Source organism: Piliocolobus tephrosceles, chromosome 1, assembly GCF_002776525.5.
Source record: "Piliocolobus tephrosceles isolate RC106 chromosome 1, ASM277652v3, whole genome shotgun sequence".
NCBI classification, from domain to species: Eukaryota; Metazoa; Chordata; class Mammalia; order Primates; family Cercopithecidae; genus Piliocolobus; species Piliocolobus tephrosceles.
In genome coordinates, this window is record NC_045434.1 from 179,964,832 (window position 1) to 179,980,974 (window position 16,143).

A 16,143-nucleotide genomic window follows, 5' to 3' on the forward strand; every position below is an offset into this window, starting at 1 on the left:
CTAGTGCACGCTTAAGAAATAAAGTGTGTGGCCACTAGCTCACTGAAGTGCATTTCCAGCTGAGGCCAAAGGCAGCAAAGGTGCAAGAAGCTGCTAGAGCTGACATTAGTTGAAGCAGGGTCTGTAAATTCAGAGTGGCAAAGCAATTTGTAGAAAGGCCCAGTTACAAAGCAGGACATTTGCCAACCTGTGAAGTCAAAGAACATTCAATCTCACTTTCTACAAAGTGCTTCATTGAAAATGCTAATGAGGAAGCTCCCTAAAACACCATATCCTGAGTGTCGGAGAAATATGGTCAAGATGGTGATTGATGGGGAGCAGAGATTGATCCTCTAATAGTGTTTGAACTGTGTATTTTCCAAGCATCACACACACACTTAGTGAAGAACCTATTACTGCAGTCACATTCCAGCTCGCCTGCACATGCTTCCATCCCGTGCTTGCTTTTGAGTACATATTTCCATAAGCCATTTCGAGTTAATGGGTTCTACTGCTAAAAGTCAGAAGCAGCAGCAGGGTCAGTGCCTTAGAGTCGGCTGTAATATCCACGTGCTCACAGCAGACGTCAGTCTCATATTGATCAGTCAGGACGTTGTTCTTGGTGAGTGTTTTTATATTTGTCTTTGTAAAAACCACAAAGCTAGGCCATTTGCTTAAATCATCGTTAGAAAAAATGCTGAGTGCCCAGATGGGATTTCTAGTTTCTGTGCAAATGAAATCACATTAGTCCAGATTTTATTCACTCAAAACTACTAGGGAAGCAGTAGGATTTGGTTTAAATGCTGCCAAAGAGCAAGAATTCACTTAAGTTTTAATTCAGAAGCAATCCTGTTGTTAATGTTGTAGCCAGGTTCGGACAGCATGGAGGGTGGGGCCCCCATTGTGCTTGCTGAGGAATCCCGGATCTCTCCCAGTTCAGGCTCACTTTCACTAGAGGTAGACCCACCGTTGATGGTATAGACGCTCTCTGCAACTCCCTGAGCTGAAGCACAGCCATCCGGCTCGTTCTTCTCCCTCGGACTCGACAGTCCTGGGAGGACAGCCATCTTTCCAGTCTGCCTGTTCGGCAGCAAGGACATGGTATAGTCTGCAATGATCCCACCCACATCTAAGTTGCATGCCTGGTCGAAGGCTAGGAAGCCAACATTAGCGTTTGCCTCACACACCACAAAGGAGCCATCGTCCATGATAAGGAGATCAATGCCACAGAAGTCCATGCCTAGGATGTTGGACACCTGAATAGCCAACTGCTTGCCTTGTTCTGTCAGCGGGCACATGACACCCACGCCACCTGTGGGGAAAGCACAGTGATGTAAAGGTGACAATTGAGAAGTCAGATGACTCTTCAAAGAAGAGACAGGGGTCTGCCCAGGACGGAAAGAAAGACAGGCTCGATCATTAATCACAAAAGGTCTGGATGGAAATCACTACACCCTTCGGGAAAACAATACAGCCAATTTTTAGCTAATCTTAAAAATGCTGATTTCCTCTGACCCAGCCATCCCACTACCAAGGAAATAATCTTATGGTATGGGAGGAAAAAAAGCTTTATGCACAAAGATGTTGATGGCAGTATTATTTAAAATACAAATCGTAGAGCCAGGTAAATGATGGGCACTTAATAAATATTCAGTACATATTGAATGATGAAATGAAAAATTATAATCTAAATCTCTCACAGTAGGGAAAAACAGTGTATTTTAAAGCCATTAATAATAATGCCAGCTGGGTACAGTGACTCACGCCTATAATCCCAGCACTTTGGGAGGCTGAGGTGAGAGGGCTGCTTGAGGCCAAGAGTTTGGACCAGCCTGTCCATCATAGCGAGACCCCATCTCTACAAAAAACAAAAATAAAACTAGGTGGGTATGGTGGCTTGCTGTAGGGTTCCTCCTCCCCCAGCCTCCCAAGTGCTGCAGTCCCAGCTACAGTGGCGTGATTTTGGCTCACTGCAAGTTCCGCCTCCCGGGTTCACACCATTCTCCTGCCTCAGCCTCCTGAGTAGCTGGGACTACAGGCATCTGCCACCACGCCCGGCTAATTTTTTTTGTATTTTTAGTAGACACAGGGTTTCATCGTGTTAGCCAGGATGGTCTCGATCTCCTGACCTCGTGATCCGCCCGCCTCAGCCTTCCAAAGTGCTGGGATTACAGGTGTGAGCCACCATGCCCGGCCACAACTTACTGATTTTTAAGAAGAGAGATGGCACCTTCTGCCGTCTTTCTGTGCTGCCATAATGGTGCACGTCAATGTCCTGGCTGATGCTCTCAAGAGCATCACCAATGCCGAAAAGAGGCAAACGCCAGGTTCTTATTAGGCCATGCTCCAAAGTCATCATCTGGTTTCTAACTGTGATGACAAAGCATAGTTACGTTCGCAAATCTGAAATCACTGATGATCACAGAGCTGGGAAAATTGCTGTGAACCTCACAGGCAGGTTAAACAAGTGGGGAGTGAACGGCCCCAGTCTGATGTGCAACTTGAAGATCAGAAAAATGGCAGAATAATCTGCTCCCATTCCATCAGTTTGGTTTCACTGTACTGACAACCTCAGCTAGCATCATGGCCATCATGGCCTGTGAAAAAGTAAGATGAAAACACACAGATGGGAAAATCCTGGGATTATTTTTCTAGGGATGTAATACATATTAATATTTATAAATAAAATGCCTCAATGGACCAAAAAAAAAAAAAAAAAAAAAAAAACCCAGAGATATGGAAAGGACTGAGACAAAATCCTAAACCAAGGATAGAGAGACTGATTGCTCTTACTTTGCTAAAAAGCTAGGACTTCAGATTTGTCTCCAGTTAGTCTCCTTGGAAAGATTTAAGAATTGTATTCTCAGGTCCAATAACTAGTGTCTTTACCTTAACAATGTCCCTTCCCACCTATGACACTGTATCTAAAAAAGGCTATAAAACAGTTTTAAAACAGCTCACCAAGTAAAGCAACATGGATAAATTATAAAGCCACGTGGTTACTGATGAATGGATTTTGTAAGGTAACTAAAAAAGTCAAAATGATAATACACAAGGTTCAATACTTTGGCACTAAACATGATGATCATGAAAATGGGCTGGGCATGGTGGCTCACGCCTGTAATCCCAGCACTCTGGGAGGCCAAGGCGGGTAGATCTCTTGAGGCCAGCCTGGCCCACATGATGAAACTGTGTCTCTACTAAAAACACAAAAATCAGCCAGGTGTGGTGGTACACACCTATAATCCCAATTACTCAGGTGGCTCAGACATGAGAATCGCTTGAACCTGGGAGGCGGAGGTTGCAGTGAGCTGGGATCATGCCACTGCATTCTGGCCTGGGCAATAGAACAAGACTGTCAAAAAAAAAAAGAAAGAAAGAAAGGAAGGAAGGAAGGAGAAGAAAGAAAGGAAGAAAGAAAGAAAAAGAAAGAAAGAAAAAAGGAGATAACATGTAAGATACTTAGTAGTATGTCAACCTAAATCTAGCATTTGACTCCAACACACCACTTTATCACAATTATCTTATAATTATCTCTTCCTTCCTCCTTCTTCTTTTCTTTTTAAGAGATACGGTCTCACTCTGTTGCCCAGACTGTCGTGCTATGGCGCAATGATAGCTCACTGCAGCCTCAAACTCCTGGGCTCAAAGGATCCTCCCACCTCAGCTTTGTGAGTTCAGCTGGGACTACAGGCATGTGCTACTGCACTTGGCTAACTTTAAAAAAAAAAATTTGTAGAGATGGGGTCTCACTTTGTTGTCCAGGCTGGTCTCAAACTCCTGGCTTTCAGTGATCCTCCTGCCTTGGCCTTCCAAAATGCTGGGATTACAAGCATAAGCCACCACATCTGGCCCATATGTCTTCTTTATGGGACCACATGCTACCCGAGGGCAAGGGCTCTCTCATCATCTCTCCACTCCTGGCATCCATCACAGAGTCTGTTCCTGGAAATGCTCAATGACTATCAATGAAAGAAGCGCCAGACAGTGTCTAAGCCTCTTTATTAGTCACTGGACTTGGTATACTCATATGGTGATTTAGGAAATAATAACTAGTGATTGTGATATTTTTCCTATTACCAACATATAAACTCATTCAATGAAGTTGACAATAGCTTTCTGCGATGGGGACAAGAACTTACATCCCTCTTGGAGTATCGCCATTCAGTACAACAGAAAACAAACTTTATTAACGGGTTAATGGGATGGGTTTATGCATTCGACCAAAGCATAAACTGTAGTTTTCTAATAGCATCATACAAAAAAGGAAAACACTTCCATTAAAATATAAAAGGAAAATATAGTATTTCTCCTGTCATCACTTTAGACTCTTATTATTATTATTTTTTTTTTTGCCTGAGCTGTGGCAACAGCTTCAAGCCTCACCTCCCTGCCTCCCATCTTATGCCTTCATTTCATCCTTTACCCAGATGGGAGTTTTTCTCCAATGTCGGTCCTCATGTCACTCCCTTTTTAAGTCTTAACACCTAGAGGAGAGGGTTCAGTCCTCCATGTCCTGACACTCCTTGTCTGACCTCTGCCACAGCGCTTATACTCATATGCTCCCCTCCAGGATTGCTTGCTGCCATAGGAAAGGGGTTGTTCCTCATTCTCATCTGTGAGATCCTGGCATCTAGCAGAGGGTCTGACAAGACAGTAGGGATCGATATACATTTGGTGAATGGGTCCAAACACCCTAATGAAACCCTGTGCTTTTATACCTTACCGAGAGAGCAGTTACTCTGCATCCGTCCATCAGTGGAGCAGCGAAGCATAGAGCCTATGACCTGGCCCCCTACCACCACCACCCGGATGTCCTTTCCATGGGACTCCTTCACGTACTTCTGGAACAGGTAGGGCACATCGTGGCGGATCAGATGGCAGATGTCAGAGAGGTGATGTTTATCTCTTGCCAGAAAAACAGCTTTTCCTTTAAGAAGAGAAAGAGCAAGAAAAGGGTTTAGAGAAGCTCTGGACTCTGTACTTGCCATCTGGCCTCCTTGTCCATCAAGTCATCAGTTCTCTCTGAACTTGCCTCACTTTGGTCCCTTCTATTTCTCTGCTAGACTTTTGCTTCTTATCAAATGACCATGGAACCTTACTTTCCCTTAACTTTCCTCGGGTCCTAATACCCTCTCCCTCCACCATCACTCTTTTTGAAATGATATAATGATTATTCTAGAAACACAGAGAGTCAAAATAGAATCCCAAGGATCTAATCAATTCAGTCCCCAAAACAGTTAATTAGCATCTGCCATCACCCCCAGGATGCTGATTAGGCAGGATCCACATCTAACTCATTTTTAAAAAACTCCTCAGACCTAACACTGGGCTGGATACACAGGGCAGATGTCAATTAATGTCTGTAGAACATAATTTATTGAACATACTTTAGAGAAATTCCAAGTCTGGATGGAGAGAGATCCCAAAAAAAAGGTAGCACAGAGTGATATAACATCAAGAGAGGTCTATGCATAATTCTGTGGGAGCTCAAAGGAGGGAACCACTGACAGGCATCCTTCCTTGTAGACATAAAGTTATTATTTGGCTATACCCATTTAATTCTGAAAGAAATGGCCTATGCCTCTACTGATCTCTGCAGAAAGCATTCCTTCTTGATTCTAAATTATTTTCTATTCAAATCGCCTACACTTTTGTACTAATTTAGCATCAGCTTTTTTTTTTTTTTTTTTTTTTTTTTGAGACAGAGTCTCGCTCTGTCACCCAGGCTGTAGTATAGTGGCACGATCTTGGGTTGCTGCAACCTCCGCCTCCCGGGCTCAACTAATTCTCCTGCCTCAGCCTCTAGAGTAGACTGGATTATAGACACACACCACCATGCCTGGTATTTTTGTATTTTTAGTAGAGACGGGGGTTTCACCATGTTGGCCAGGCTGGTCTCGAACTCTTGGCCTCAAGTAATCTGCCTGCCTCAGCCTCCCAAAGTGCTGGAATTACAGGTGCGAATCACCATGCCCGGCCACCATTGGCTTTTCCATTGATATATTAGTTAACAGACCTGAGCAGGGGTTCTGATAAATTTGCTCTGCAAATCTGACATGAGCATGCCCAGTCTGAGCATTCTTTTCAGCAAATATGGAACAAAGAGGTGGTTTTCCTAAGCTTTGTGTCACCATCTTACAAGGAATGGAACTCTTCTGAAGTCTTAATAAAAAGACCAGTCCCGGGCCAGGTGCAGTGGCTCATGCCCGTCATCCCAGCACTTTGGGAGGCTGAGATGGGCAGATCACCTCAGGTCAGGAGGTTAAGACCAGCCTGACCAACATGGAGAAACCCCATCTCTACTAAAAGTACAAAATTAGCTGGGCATAGTGGTGCATGCCTATAATCCCAGCTACTGAGGAGGCTGAGGCAGGAGAATCGCTTGAACCCAGGAGGCAGAGAGTTTGTGGTGAGCCAAGATGGTGCCACTGAACTCCAGACTGGGCAACAAGAGCGAAACTTCATCTCAAAAACAAACAAACAAACCAGTCCCTAGTGGTACATACAACTGAAAAGTAAATTCCAAAACATGTTATAACCAGGATGCAATCATTCCCAGGATGACTGGACCCTAGACACCTGACAGAGCTGAAGGAGTATGGCCACGTGATCTGAAGATGGCCACGTGGCAGGTGACAGGAGAGTGTGCAGGTAAGTGGGTGTCAGTGTCAGGGAAGTTGGATAGGACCCAGCAAGGGGTCACAAGAGGAAAATGGAGAGGCTCCAGCAGGTGTGGACGATGCAGCATCAGTGTTCCCTGTCTTCAATCAATGAGTGTGGGGCAAGCAGATACACATCTGATGCCAGGAGATCTGGAGATCTGACTTCTGGCAACAGATGGCTGAGATTCAGGTATATGCACTGGGTTCTCTGGACATTAGGTAGGATTTTCAGCGGAGATGGGGACTAGAGATAGGAACTGGGTTTCTTGGTTTTGGGTACAGAAGTTCTAATATGGAGGTCAGTCTACAGTTAATAAAGGAGCTACAGTTTTAAGGCAAGAAGGAAAAAAGGAGAAAAAGGCAGTAAGATTGGTTAATCATGTACTAAGTGCCAAGCACTTTGATTTTTTATTATTTCACTTATACTTCATGCTAGCACTAGGAAGCCATTATAACAAGGATGGTTAATCCCACTTGAGGGAAAACGGGTCCAATCTCAAAACTTACTATAAAGTTACAGTAATCAAGATAGTGTGGCCAGGCATAAAGATAGAACTATGTCAACGGAATAAAATTGAGAGCCCAGAAATAAACCTTCACGCACATGGCAAACTGATTTTTGACAAGGGTTCCAACAGCATTTAGTGGGGGAATGAACAGGCTCTTCAACAAATGGTACTGGGAAAAACTGGATATCCACATTCAGAAGAATAAAGTTGAACCTCTACTTCATACCAAACATAAAAATTAACTCAAAATGGATCAAAGACTCAAAGGTAAGGGCTAAAACTATGAAGCTTTTAGAAGGCTACATAAATGTAAATCTGTGTGGCTTTGGATTAGGCAAGCACGAAATGACATCAAAAGCACATGGAAACAAACAAACAAAAATAGACAAGTCAGACTTTACCAAAATAAAAAACTTTTGTACATCAAAGATACTATATCAAGAAATGAAAAGACAACCTATGGGAATGGGAAAAACATGTTCAAACATGTTATTATATATCTAATAAGGATTTAGAATCTACATTATATGGCTGGGCACAGTGGCTCATGCCTGTAATCCCAGCATTTTGGGAGGCCGAGGTGGGTGGATGGCTTCAGTCCAGGAGTTTGAGACCAGCCTGGGCAACATAAGAAAATCTCATTTCTATAAAAAATGAAAAATCAGCCAGGCATGGTGGTGCATGCCTATAGTCTCAGCTACCTGGGAGGCTGAGGCAGGAGGATTGTTTGAGCCCAGGATGTAGAGGCTACAGTGAGCCAAGATCACACCACTGCAGTCCAGTGAGAGCCTATCTCAAAAAAAAAAAAAAGAAAAAAAGAATCTACATTATATAAGAATCCTTTAAACTTGAAAATAAAAAGATTAAAAACCCAGTTAAAAAGTGGGCAAAGGATATGAAAAAACATTCCTTCCAAGAAGATACACAAATGGCCAACAAGCACATGAAGAGGTGTTCAACATCGTTAGTCTTTAGGTAAATGCAAGTTGAAACCACAATGAGATACCATTTCACACTCACTAGATAGCTATAATAAACATACATAGATACATAACAAATAACAAGTGATGGTGGGGATATGGAGAAACTGGAACCCTCAAACACTGCTGGTGGAAATGTAAAATGTGGTACAGCCATACAACGGTCATATTATCAAGTCACAAAAAGAGATAAACTAGTGTTACTTGAGACAACACGGATGAACTTTAAAGACATCATGCTAAGCGAAAGAAGCCAGACCCCAAAGTCCACATACTGTATAAATCCATTCATATAAAATAGCCAAAACAGGCAAATCTATAGTAACAGAAAGTATTATTATTATTATTTTGTTTTTTTGTTTTTGTTTTTGTTTTTTGAGACACAGTCTCGCTTTGTCGCCCAGGCTGGGGTGCAGTGGCCAAATCTCAGTTCACTGCAAGCTCCGTCTCCCGGGTTTACGCCATTCTCCTGACTCAGCCTCCCGAGTAGCTAGGACTACAGGCGCCCGCCACCTCGCCCAGCTAGTTTTTTGTATTTTTCAGTAGAGACGGGGTTTCACCGTGTTAGCCAGGATGGTCTCGATCTCCTGACCTCGTGATCCGCCCGTCTCGGCCTCCCAAAGTGCTGGGATTATAGGCTTGAGCCACCCAGAAAGTACTATTAATAATAGGTCAGTGGTTGCCAGGGACCTGGCAATCAGGACTAACTCCTACGAGATATGAGGCTTCTTTCAGGGGTGATGGAAACGTTCTGAAATTAAGTAGTTAGTTGTAAAACACAGTGAGTTCACTAAAATCCCATGAATTTTACACTTTGCACTGGTAAATTTTTTATGTGAATTGTATTTCCATTTTTAAATTTATAAAACATTATGTATTATATTTAATTTCTGTTTGCTATCTTACCTTTCTACAATGGAAGCTCTTTGAGGGCAGGAACTTTTGTTCTTATCTGTATCCCTGGAATAGTGCCTGGCATTTTGTAGGCACTCAATAAATATTTGAATTTTATGTTATGTGTATTTTACCACAATAAAAATGACTAGTTGAAAGGCTGGTTGAAATTGAGCTCAGTAGCATATCTGGATAGCACTAAGAGCCCCGCTTTGCCACTCAAGCTCCTTTCTCTGCTCCTCAACAAGACTCATCTATGCTTACAGGTTGCGTTGCCTACCCCTGCTTCCATGTGTTGCTCGCTCACTTCCTCCAATTCAAATTCTACACTTCCACTGAAGTCTCCTTTTCTTCCAGTGAAGACTTCACGGCAGAACTGTCCCCTCCCTCCTGTAGGCTCAAACAGACCCCTGGGCATACTTGCTATATCAGTGATCACCCTGCAATGCAACTGTGTCTACACATTTGAGCTCCTTGAGATCACTGACTGGGTCTAGTTCTATTTTTTTTGGGGGGGGGGGACACGGTCTCACTCTGTCACCCAGGATGGAGTGCTGTCTAGTTCATTTCTATTGCATAGTCCCCATATCATAGTCGTTGCTCACTACTATCTAGGGTGACCTTCCCTCACTCCAGATGCCCGGAGCGTTTAAGCATGCCACCTGGGTATCCTAATGAGGCACCTGCTCATGTCCTGCAGGAGGACTGCTTTCTGTTGCTGATGTCCCTACCGAGTCCCTACGACGCACTGAACACTGCAGCAAGCCTTACAGAGACAGACGCTCAGGATCTGGTCCCCACCACTGAGCAGCTTGCAGTCTAGTAAAGGAAGCAGGCATATAAACCTGTAACTGTCACAAAGTATAGCACTCTGCTAGAGGCACATACAAAATGCTATGGAAACAAAAAAGGAAGAGCAATTAATTTTGTCTGGAAGACAGGGAGGGAGACCAGGGATGTGTGTGGAAAAGAAATGACATCTGGAGCTGGCCTTAAAGGATGAGCAGAAGTTGTTGACCAAGTGAGCAGAGAAAGACGGCATTCTCAGTGAAGGGAAAAGAGCAGTCGCTTAAAGAGGGGAAAATGCATGGTCTACGTGGTGAATGAGAAGCAGTCTGGAATGGATTATGAAAGGTTCACGTGGCCACAGAAGGCTGCAAGGGAAGGCTGAGGCTGTTCGTGCAGGGCCTTCAGTTTCCTGATGAGGAATATGGACTCTGTCTAATAGGCAGCACAGGGTCTTGGGAGGGTTTTTCAGCAAGAGTGTGTCAAGAATAGATCTATGTTTCAGAGAAATTACTTCAAAAAAAGAACAGAAGAGGCACTGGCAGCGGAGTTAGGGGAACTGATCAGCAGTAAGTCAGGAGTTGACTGCAATAGTTCGAGGAAGAGGTGAGCGTGATCTGACAAAAGCAAGAACAAAGGACAAAGAGGAAGAGACACTGCAAGCTCCTCAAAGGGGAGCTCCATTTTTCTAAGCAGCACTTGAGGAATGTCTTGTCCAGGCAGAGCAGCAGCCCGAGTGGGCTGATTACCCAGGAAGCCCTGGAGAGGTGGCACTGACCCCGGTGGCCTCGTGTGCTCTTCACCACAACTGGGTAGCCCAGGGGCTCGGCTTCATCGATCATTTTTGAAAAGTCTTCATGCCCACCTGCCAAGAAAAGGTGAAAGTCAGTGAAGGTAAGGCTGATGGTCAGGCAGTGGTCACCCCAGCCCTGCCCCTCTGTAGGAATTCTTGAGGCCTCATCTCTCTCATTAAGGCCATTCAAACCCATTTGATTCAACAGACACACATTACGTACCTGCAAGGTAAAAGGTGGGAGCAGAGAGGTAAGGAAACCAACATTTAGCAGGTACCTTCTGTGTGGTAAACGCTTCACAATCCTTATAACAATCATACAGGTAGGTACCTTTCCCTTTACAATGACTATGGTAGGTGGAACCCCAAGATATCTGCCCGCTGGTGTACGCACCTTGTATAATCCCCTCTTCTAAGTGTGAAAGGGACCAGTGAATATGTTGGGATACCATTCCTGTGATTTTGACTTAGTTAACTGAAAGGGAGATGATCCTTGGTGAGCCTGACCTAATCAGATGAGTCCATTTAAAAAAAAATGGTGAAACAGAGAGACTCTTCTGCTGGCCTTGAAGGAGCAAACTGCCATGTTGTGGAGAAGGCCATGCGGCAGGGAGCTGAGGACAGCCTCTAGCGGAGAATGTCCCCAGTTGATGGCTAGCAAGGAAGTGGGGGACTCAGTCCCACAACTACAAGAAACTGGATGTCAACAATCAGGCAGCTTGGAAGAAGACCCCAAACTTCAGGTGAGACCACAGCCCCAGCTGACACCATGATTTCAGCCTAAGGAGACCTAAGCAGAGAACCCAGCTATGCTATGACAAGACTTCTGACCTACAGAAACTATGAGGTAATCAATAGGTATCATTTGAAGCTGCTCAGTTTTTAGAAGTTCATTATGGAGCAATAGAAAACACTCAAAGAAACCAAGCCTGGGGATTTGTCTCACCCAAAATTAAGGTATGACTCTGAAGCCTGAACTGGCTCCACTATACTCCTATAAGCCTTAATTTAAAAAAATATGAATAATGATGTGCATGAAAATATTTCTAAATTGTTTGATGAACCTGGGTTCCTATATATACTGTATCAAACATAATCTTTTCTTGATAACTTAGAGTCAATGTCATGAACATTAATGACTGCACTGTAATGCCCCATGGGACTACATCTGCCCTCTATTCAATGGCACCAAACTAGTGCACTTTCTAGTTTGGGAACCTGGTTTTTTAGTGGTTTGTCACATTCCTTGCTGTCAGATGTCAACTAAGATTTCTCACTGCTGTCAGTATAGAGTAGAAAGAAGTCTCTTTTCCTGCTTCTTTCTGCTGTGGGCTTGGAAAGGACAAAGCAACTTGTGAGATGACTTTTCCAGCATAGGGGAAACTAGGTTTCACATGAATCTGGAGGGCTTTCCCATTCATGAAGTGAGAGAGGGAGGTTCAACGCTTGTTGGAGTTTGTGACACATATTTGGGCTGCTCAGAGGTCCTTTTCATTCACTTCCTAGTTCTCAAAAATGTGCTGGATCGATGTGTTTTGTAGGTACAGTGGGGCATTAGTTTTCTCTTGCTGCTGTAACAAATTACAACTTGGTGGCTCAAACAACACAAATCTATTGTCATACAGTTCCGTATAGTTAGAAGTCCAACACAGGTCTCAGTGGGCTAAAAAAAAATGTTAGCCAAGACCAGGTGTGGTGGCTCATGCCTGGAATCCCAGCACTTTGTGGGGGCCAAGGTGGGCGGATTGCCTGAGCTCAGGAGTTCGAGACCAGCCTGGGCAACATAGTGAAACCCCATCCCTACAAAAAATACAAAAATTAGCTGGGTGTGGTGGTCCACGTCTGTGGTCCCAGCTACTCGGGAGGCTAAGGTGAGAGGATCAGTTGAGCCCAGGAGGTTGAGGCTGCAGTGAGCCACATCGTGCCACTGCAGTACACGCTGGGCAACAGAGCAGAACCCTGTCTCAAAAAAAAAAAAGATTAGCCAGTTGCATTCCTTTCTAGAGGAAAATCTATTTCCTTGCGTTTTTCAGGTTCTAGAGGCTACCCACATTCCTTGGCTCATGGCCCTCTTCCATGTCCAAAGCCAGCAACAGCAGGTAGAGTCCTCACAAGGCATCACTGCTTTTCCTCCTCGGTCACATCTCCCTCTGACTCTCTCTTCTGCTTTCCTCTTCCACTTTTGAGGACACATACAACATTAGGCTCTCCTGGATAATTTAGAATAATCTCCGTAACTTAAGGTCATCTGCTTAACAACCAACTCCATCTGCTGCCTTAATTCCCTTTTGCCACATAACCTAACATAATCACAAATTCTAGGGATTAGGACATGGGTATCTCAGGGTGGGGGAGTGGCATTATTCTGCCTACCACAGGCAAAGCAAAATACTCTAGAATACTAACAAGACCTGCCTAGTTTACAAGAGTGCTAATGATTTTAAAAAAAGAAAATGAGGTCATGAAGGTAATTAGGGGCATCTTCATGAAGAGGATGTTTTGTTAAGAAGGGAACTCCCAGCTTCCTGCCGTCCCGCTGATAAGCTTACGTTCTCTCCAGCCATCCTTTCTTCCTTTCTTTACAATGCAGTAAGAGAGGTCCTCCTAATCCATCCCTGCCCCACTGTGCTTTAGACCCCCTTTCTCACCTCCCCAGGGATCTTGCACCCTCTCTGCTATATCGGCAACCTCCCAATTCCTAATTTCATAAGCATTTTGAACATGCTCAATTCTTTTCCATCATAAGCAAATAGAGTCCCTGTTTTTTGACCCTGCATCATCCCTTAACTGTAACTTTTGTATCCCTACCATTGAGCCACGGAAAGAGTTATAGAAACCTACTGTTTGCATTTCCTCACTTCCCATTTATTTCCTCATCCCTCTCTCCAGCATTAAACTGAAGCTGTATTCATTAAACTCCCCGTTGCTGAACCCAACACACACATCAGTGTTGACACGTCACATTATGTTACTTGTCCTTTTGGAATCACACAATACTCTTGATTACACCATCCATCTTGGAACACTCTCCATTGACTTCTGTGATGTCTCTTCTTTCTCTTCTCACCTCTCAAGTTGCCCGCTCTCCCTCCCTCCTTCCGTTTAAGACATGGAGTCTCATTCGGTCACCCAGGCTGGAGTGCAATGGCATGATCATAGTTCAAAGCAGCTTTGAACTCCTGGGTGGGCTCAAGTGATTAGTTTCTTTTACAGATTCCTCTTCCTGGACCCGTTCCCTAAAGCAGGAGTCCCCAGCCCCTAATTCCAGACTGTGGTCTGTTAGGAACCCGGTGGCACATCAGGAGGTGAGCAGCAGGTGAGCAAGCATTACCGTCTGAGCTCCACCTCCTGTCAGATCAGCAGCGGCATTAGATTCTCATAGGAGCTCAAACCCTATTATGAACTGCACATGCGGGGGGATCTAGGTTGTGCACCCCTTATGAGAATCTAACTAATGCCTGATGATCTGAGGTGAACAGTTTCATCCTGAAACCATCCTCCCCCACCTCACCCCCATCTGTGGAAAAATTGTCTTCCATGAAACTGGTCCCTGGTGCCAAAAAGCTTGGGGGCCACTGCCCTGAAGGATTCCCTTCTTTAAAAAAAAAATGTTGGTGTTAATATACATATATACATAAAATACACCATTTTAACCATTTTAGGTGAACAGATCAGCCCTCTTTTCTTCCTACATACTCTCCCTGAGTACTCTCATCCATTCCTGGGACTTCACCTCACATAATGAAGGTTTCCAGCTCCACTTCCCTAGTCTGCACTTCTTTGAGAAGCTCCAGATTCATTTGTGTGCTGCCTACTAAATATTTGTACTTGTGTGTACTACAGACACCTCAAACAGATCATGTCCCAAAGTGAAATCGTCTCTCCCCTATAATCCTTCACCTCCTACCTACAAATCAGCTTCTTTCCTCCACATTTCTAGTCTCAGCGAATGTTTGCTTTCACCTCTGGTTGCTCAAATCAGAAACCCAGTCACTCTTGATTTCTCTCCAAACTCTCCATATAAATCAATCATCATGTTCTATTATTTCTATAACCTTCACAATTCCTGACTCTGTTCACACATCTTCATTCCCACCGTGAGTTTAGACCATCGTTGCTCACTTGGATTATTTTAAAAACCTACCGCTACTTGTCCTGTCTCTACTTTGCCCCTCTCCAATTCCTCCTCCACAGTGTAGCCAAAGTGATCTTCTGAACTATAACTCTTATCAGGCCACCTCCCTGATTAAAGCCCTCCCAGAACTTCCTGTTAGTCTCGGGGTTAACCCTCATCTCCTTCACACGTTGTATGTAGCGCTCTCTTGTCTTCCCAGCCTTATATTTCAGCTGTATCTCGCTTAACATTCTACAAACTGCTCAGATTACCACCAACACATCAGGGGTCATTCCCCTCTGGGTCTTTCTATATTCTGCTCTTTCGTTACATTACCCCCCTCCCACCACCTCCCTTCACTTAGCTAGATAACTTGAGCTTAGCTTATGTTAGCTCTTTTAGGAAGCCTTCCTCAATGTCTAAACGCCATTGGGAGCTCTCCTATGTACTCCTGCACTGCTCTGCACTGATTCTTATCACAGCACATTTTACATTGCTCAGAAATTGCCTGTTTACTTGTCCTCTGCCTCTGATGAACTGGGAATGCCTTGAGGGCAGGAGCCTCTTGCTTACTGCTGTAGCCCAGTGCCTAGCATGCTGCCTGGCACACCGTGTGTACCAGATATGTATTTAATAAATGACTTACAGAGGGGAAGACGCCAAGGCATTTTCAGATAGAAAGGCCGGGATAAAGATTTCAGATAGGCCAAGATGTTGAATTAACAGACTCACGTTCAAAACCAACAAAGATACTAGAAGGTTTCTAGGGAAAGAAAACAGAGATGCACGTGATTTGGGAAGATATTTCAAGCTGACTCACCATAGGAGAAGGTGTCTGGCATGGGAACCCCATGTCCAGCCAGTTCTTGGAACGTCCAGAATTTGTTGATGCAATTTAAGATGCTCTGTGGGCGATTGACCAACCGGCAGCCCAGCTTCTCCAGGTGTCGCAGGACAGTGATGTCACTGTCTGACTGCACTGAGGGTGTGGGTACCCGCACAAGCACTACATCCGGGAAGGTGGTGAGGGCCTTCTGGTTTAACTGGAGGCCTGCAATTCAAGGACAACAGTGAGTGCTGTGCCTGCTATCATTTGTCCACCAGAAGAAATGGTTCCAACAGACTCTTCAAGACTGAACTAGCAGGAACAGAGCCTCAAAAAATGGCCCTCTGGACATCCTGGTGTACAAAGAAACTCTACAGGCAACCTTATATGCCAAACAAATGGGCAGAGCATGACCATGAGGAAACACAAAGGAATGAGCAGAAACAAAGCATACCAAGAATAATCTAGGTTAAAAGAATCCACAGGAGATATATAGTCACCTTCCTTCCCATAGGACAAATATGACTCAAAGTGTGGTGGCTTGGGAGGCTGAAGGCTTAATGAAAAGGAAATAGTTTAACCTACTTCAGGAATCCC

General features: G+C 44.3%; 1 protein-coding gene across 1 annotated transcript in view; it reads right to left on the reverse strand.

The window, feature by feature from the left end:
- Window positions 1-592: 592 nt before the first annotated feature.
- Window positions 593-16,143, reverse strand: part of RIMKLA (ribosomal modification protein rimK like family member A) — a 34,128-nt gene continuing 18,577 nt past the window's right edge. The window contains exons 2-5 of the mRNA XM_023221585.3: window positions 15,541-15,771; window positions 10,592-10,678; window positions 4,706-4,909; window positions 593-1,291 (exon numbers count right to left, since the gene is read on the reverse strand). Of these exons, the coding sequence (XP_023077353.1) occupies window positions 801-1,291; window positions 4,706-4,909; window positions 10,592-10,678; window positions 15,541-15,771 (1,013 nt within the window). The 3' untranslated portion in view covers window positions 593-800. The remainder of the gene's footprint in view (window positions 1,292-4,705; window positions 4,910-10,591; window positions 10,679-15,540; window positions 15,772-16,143) is intronic.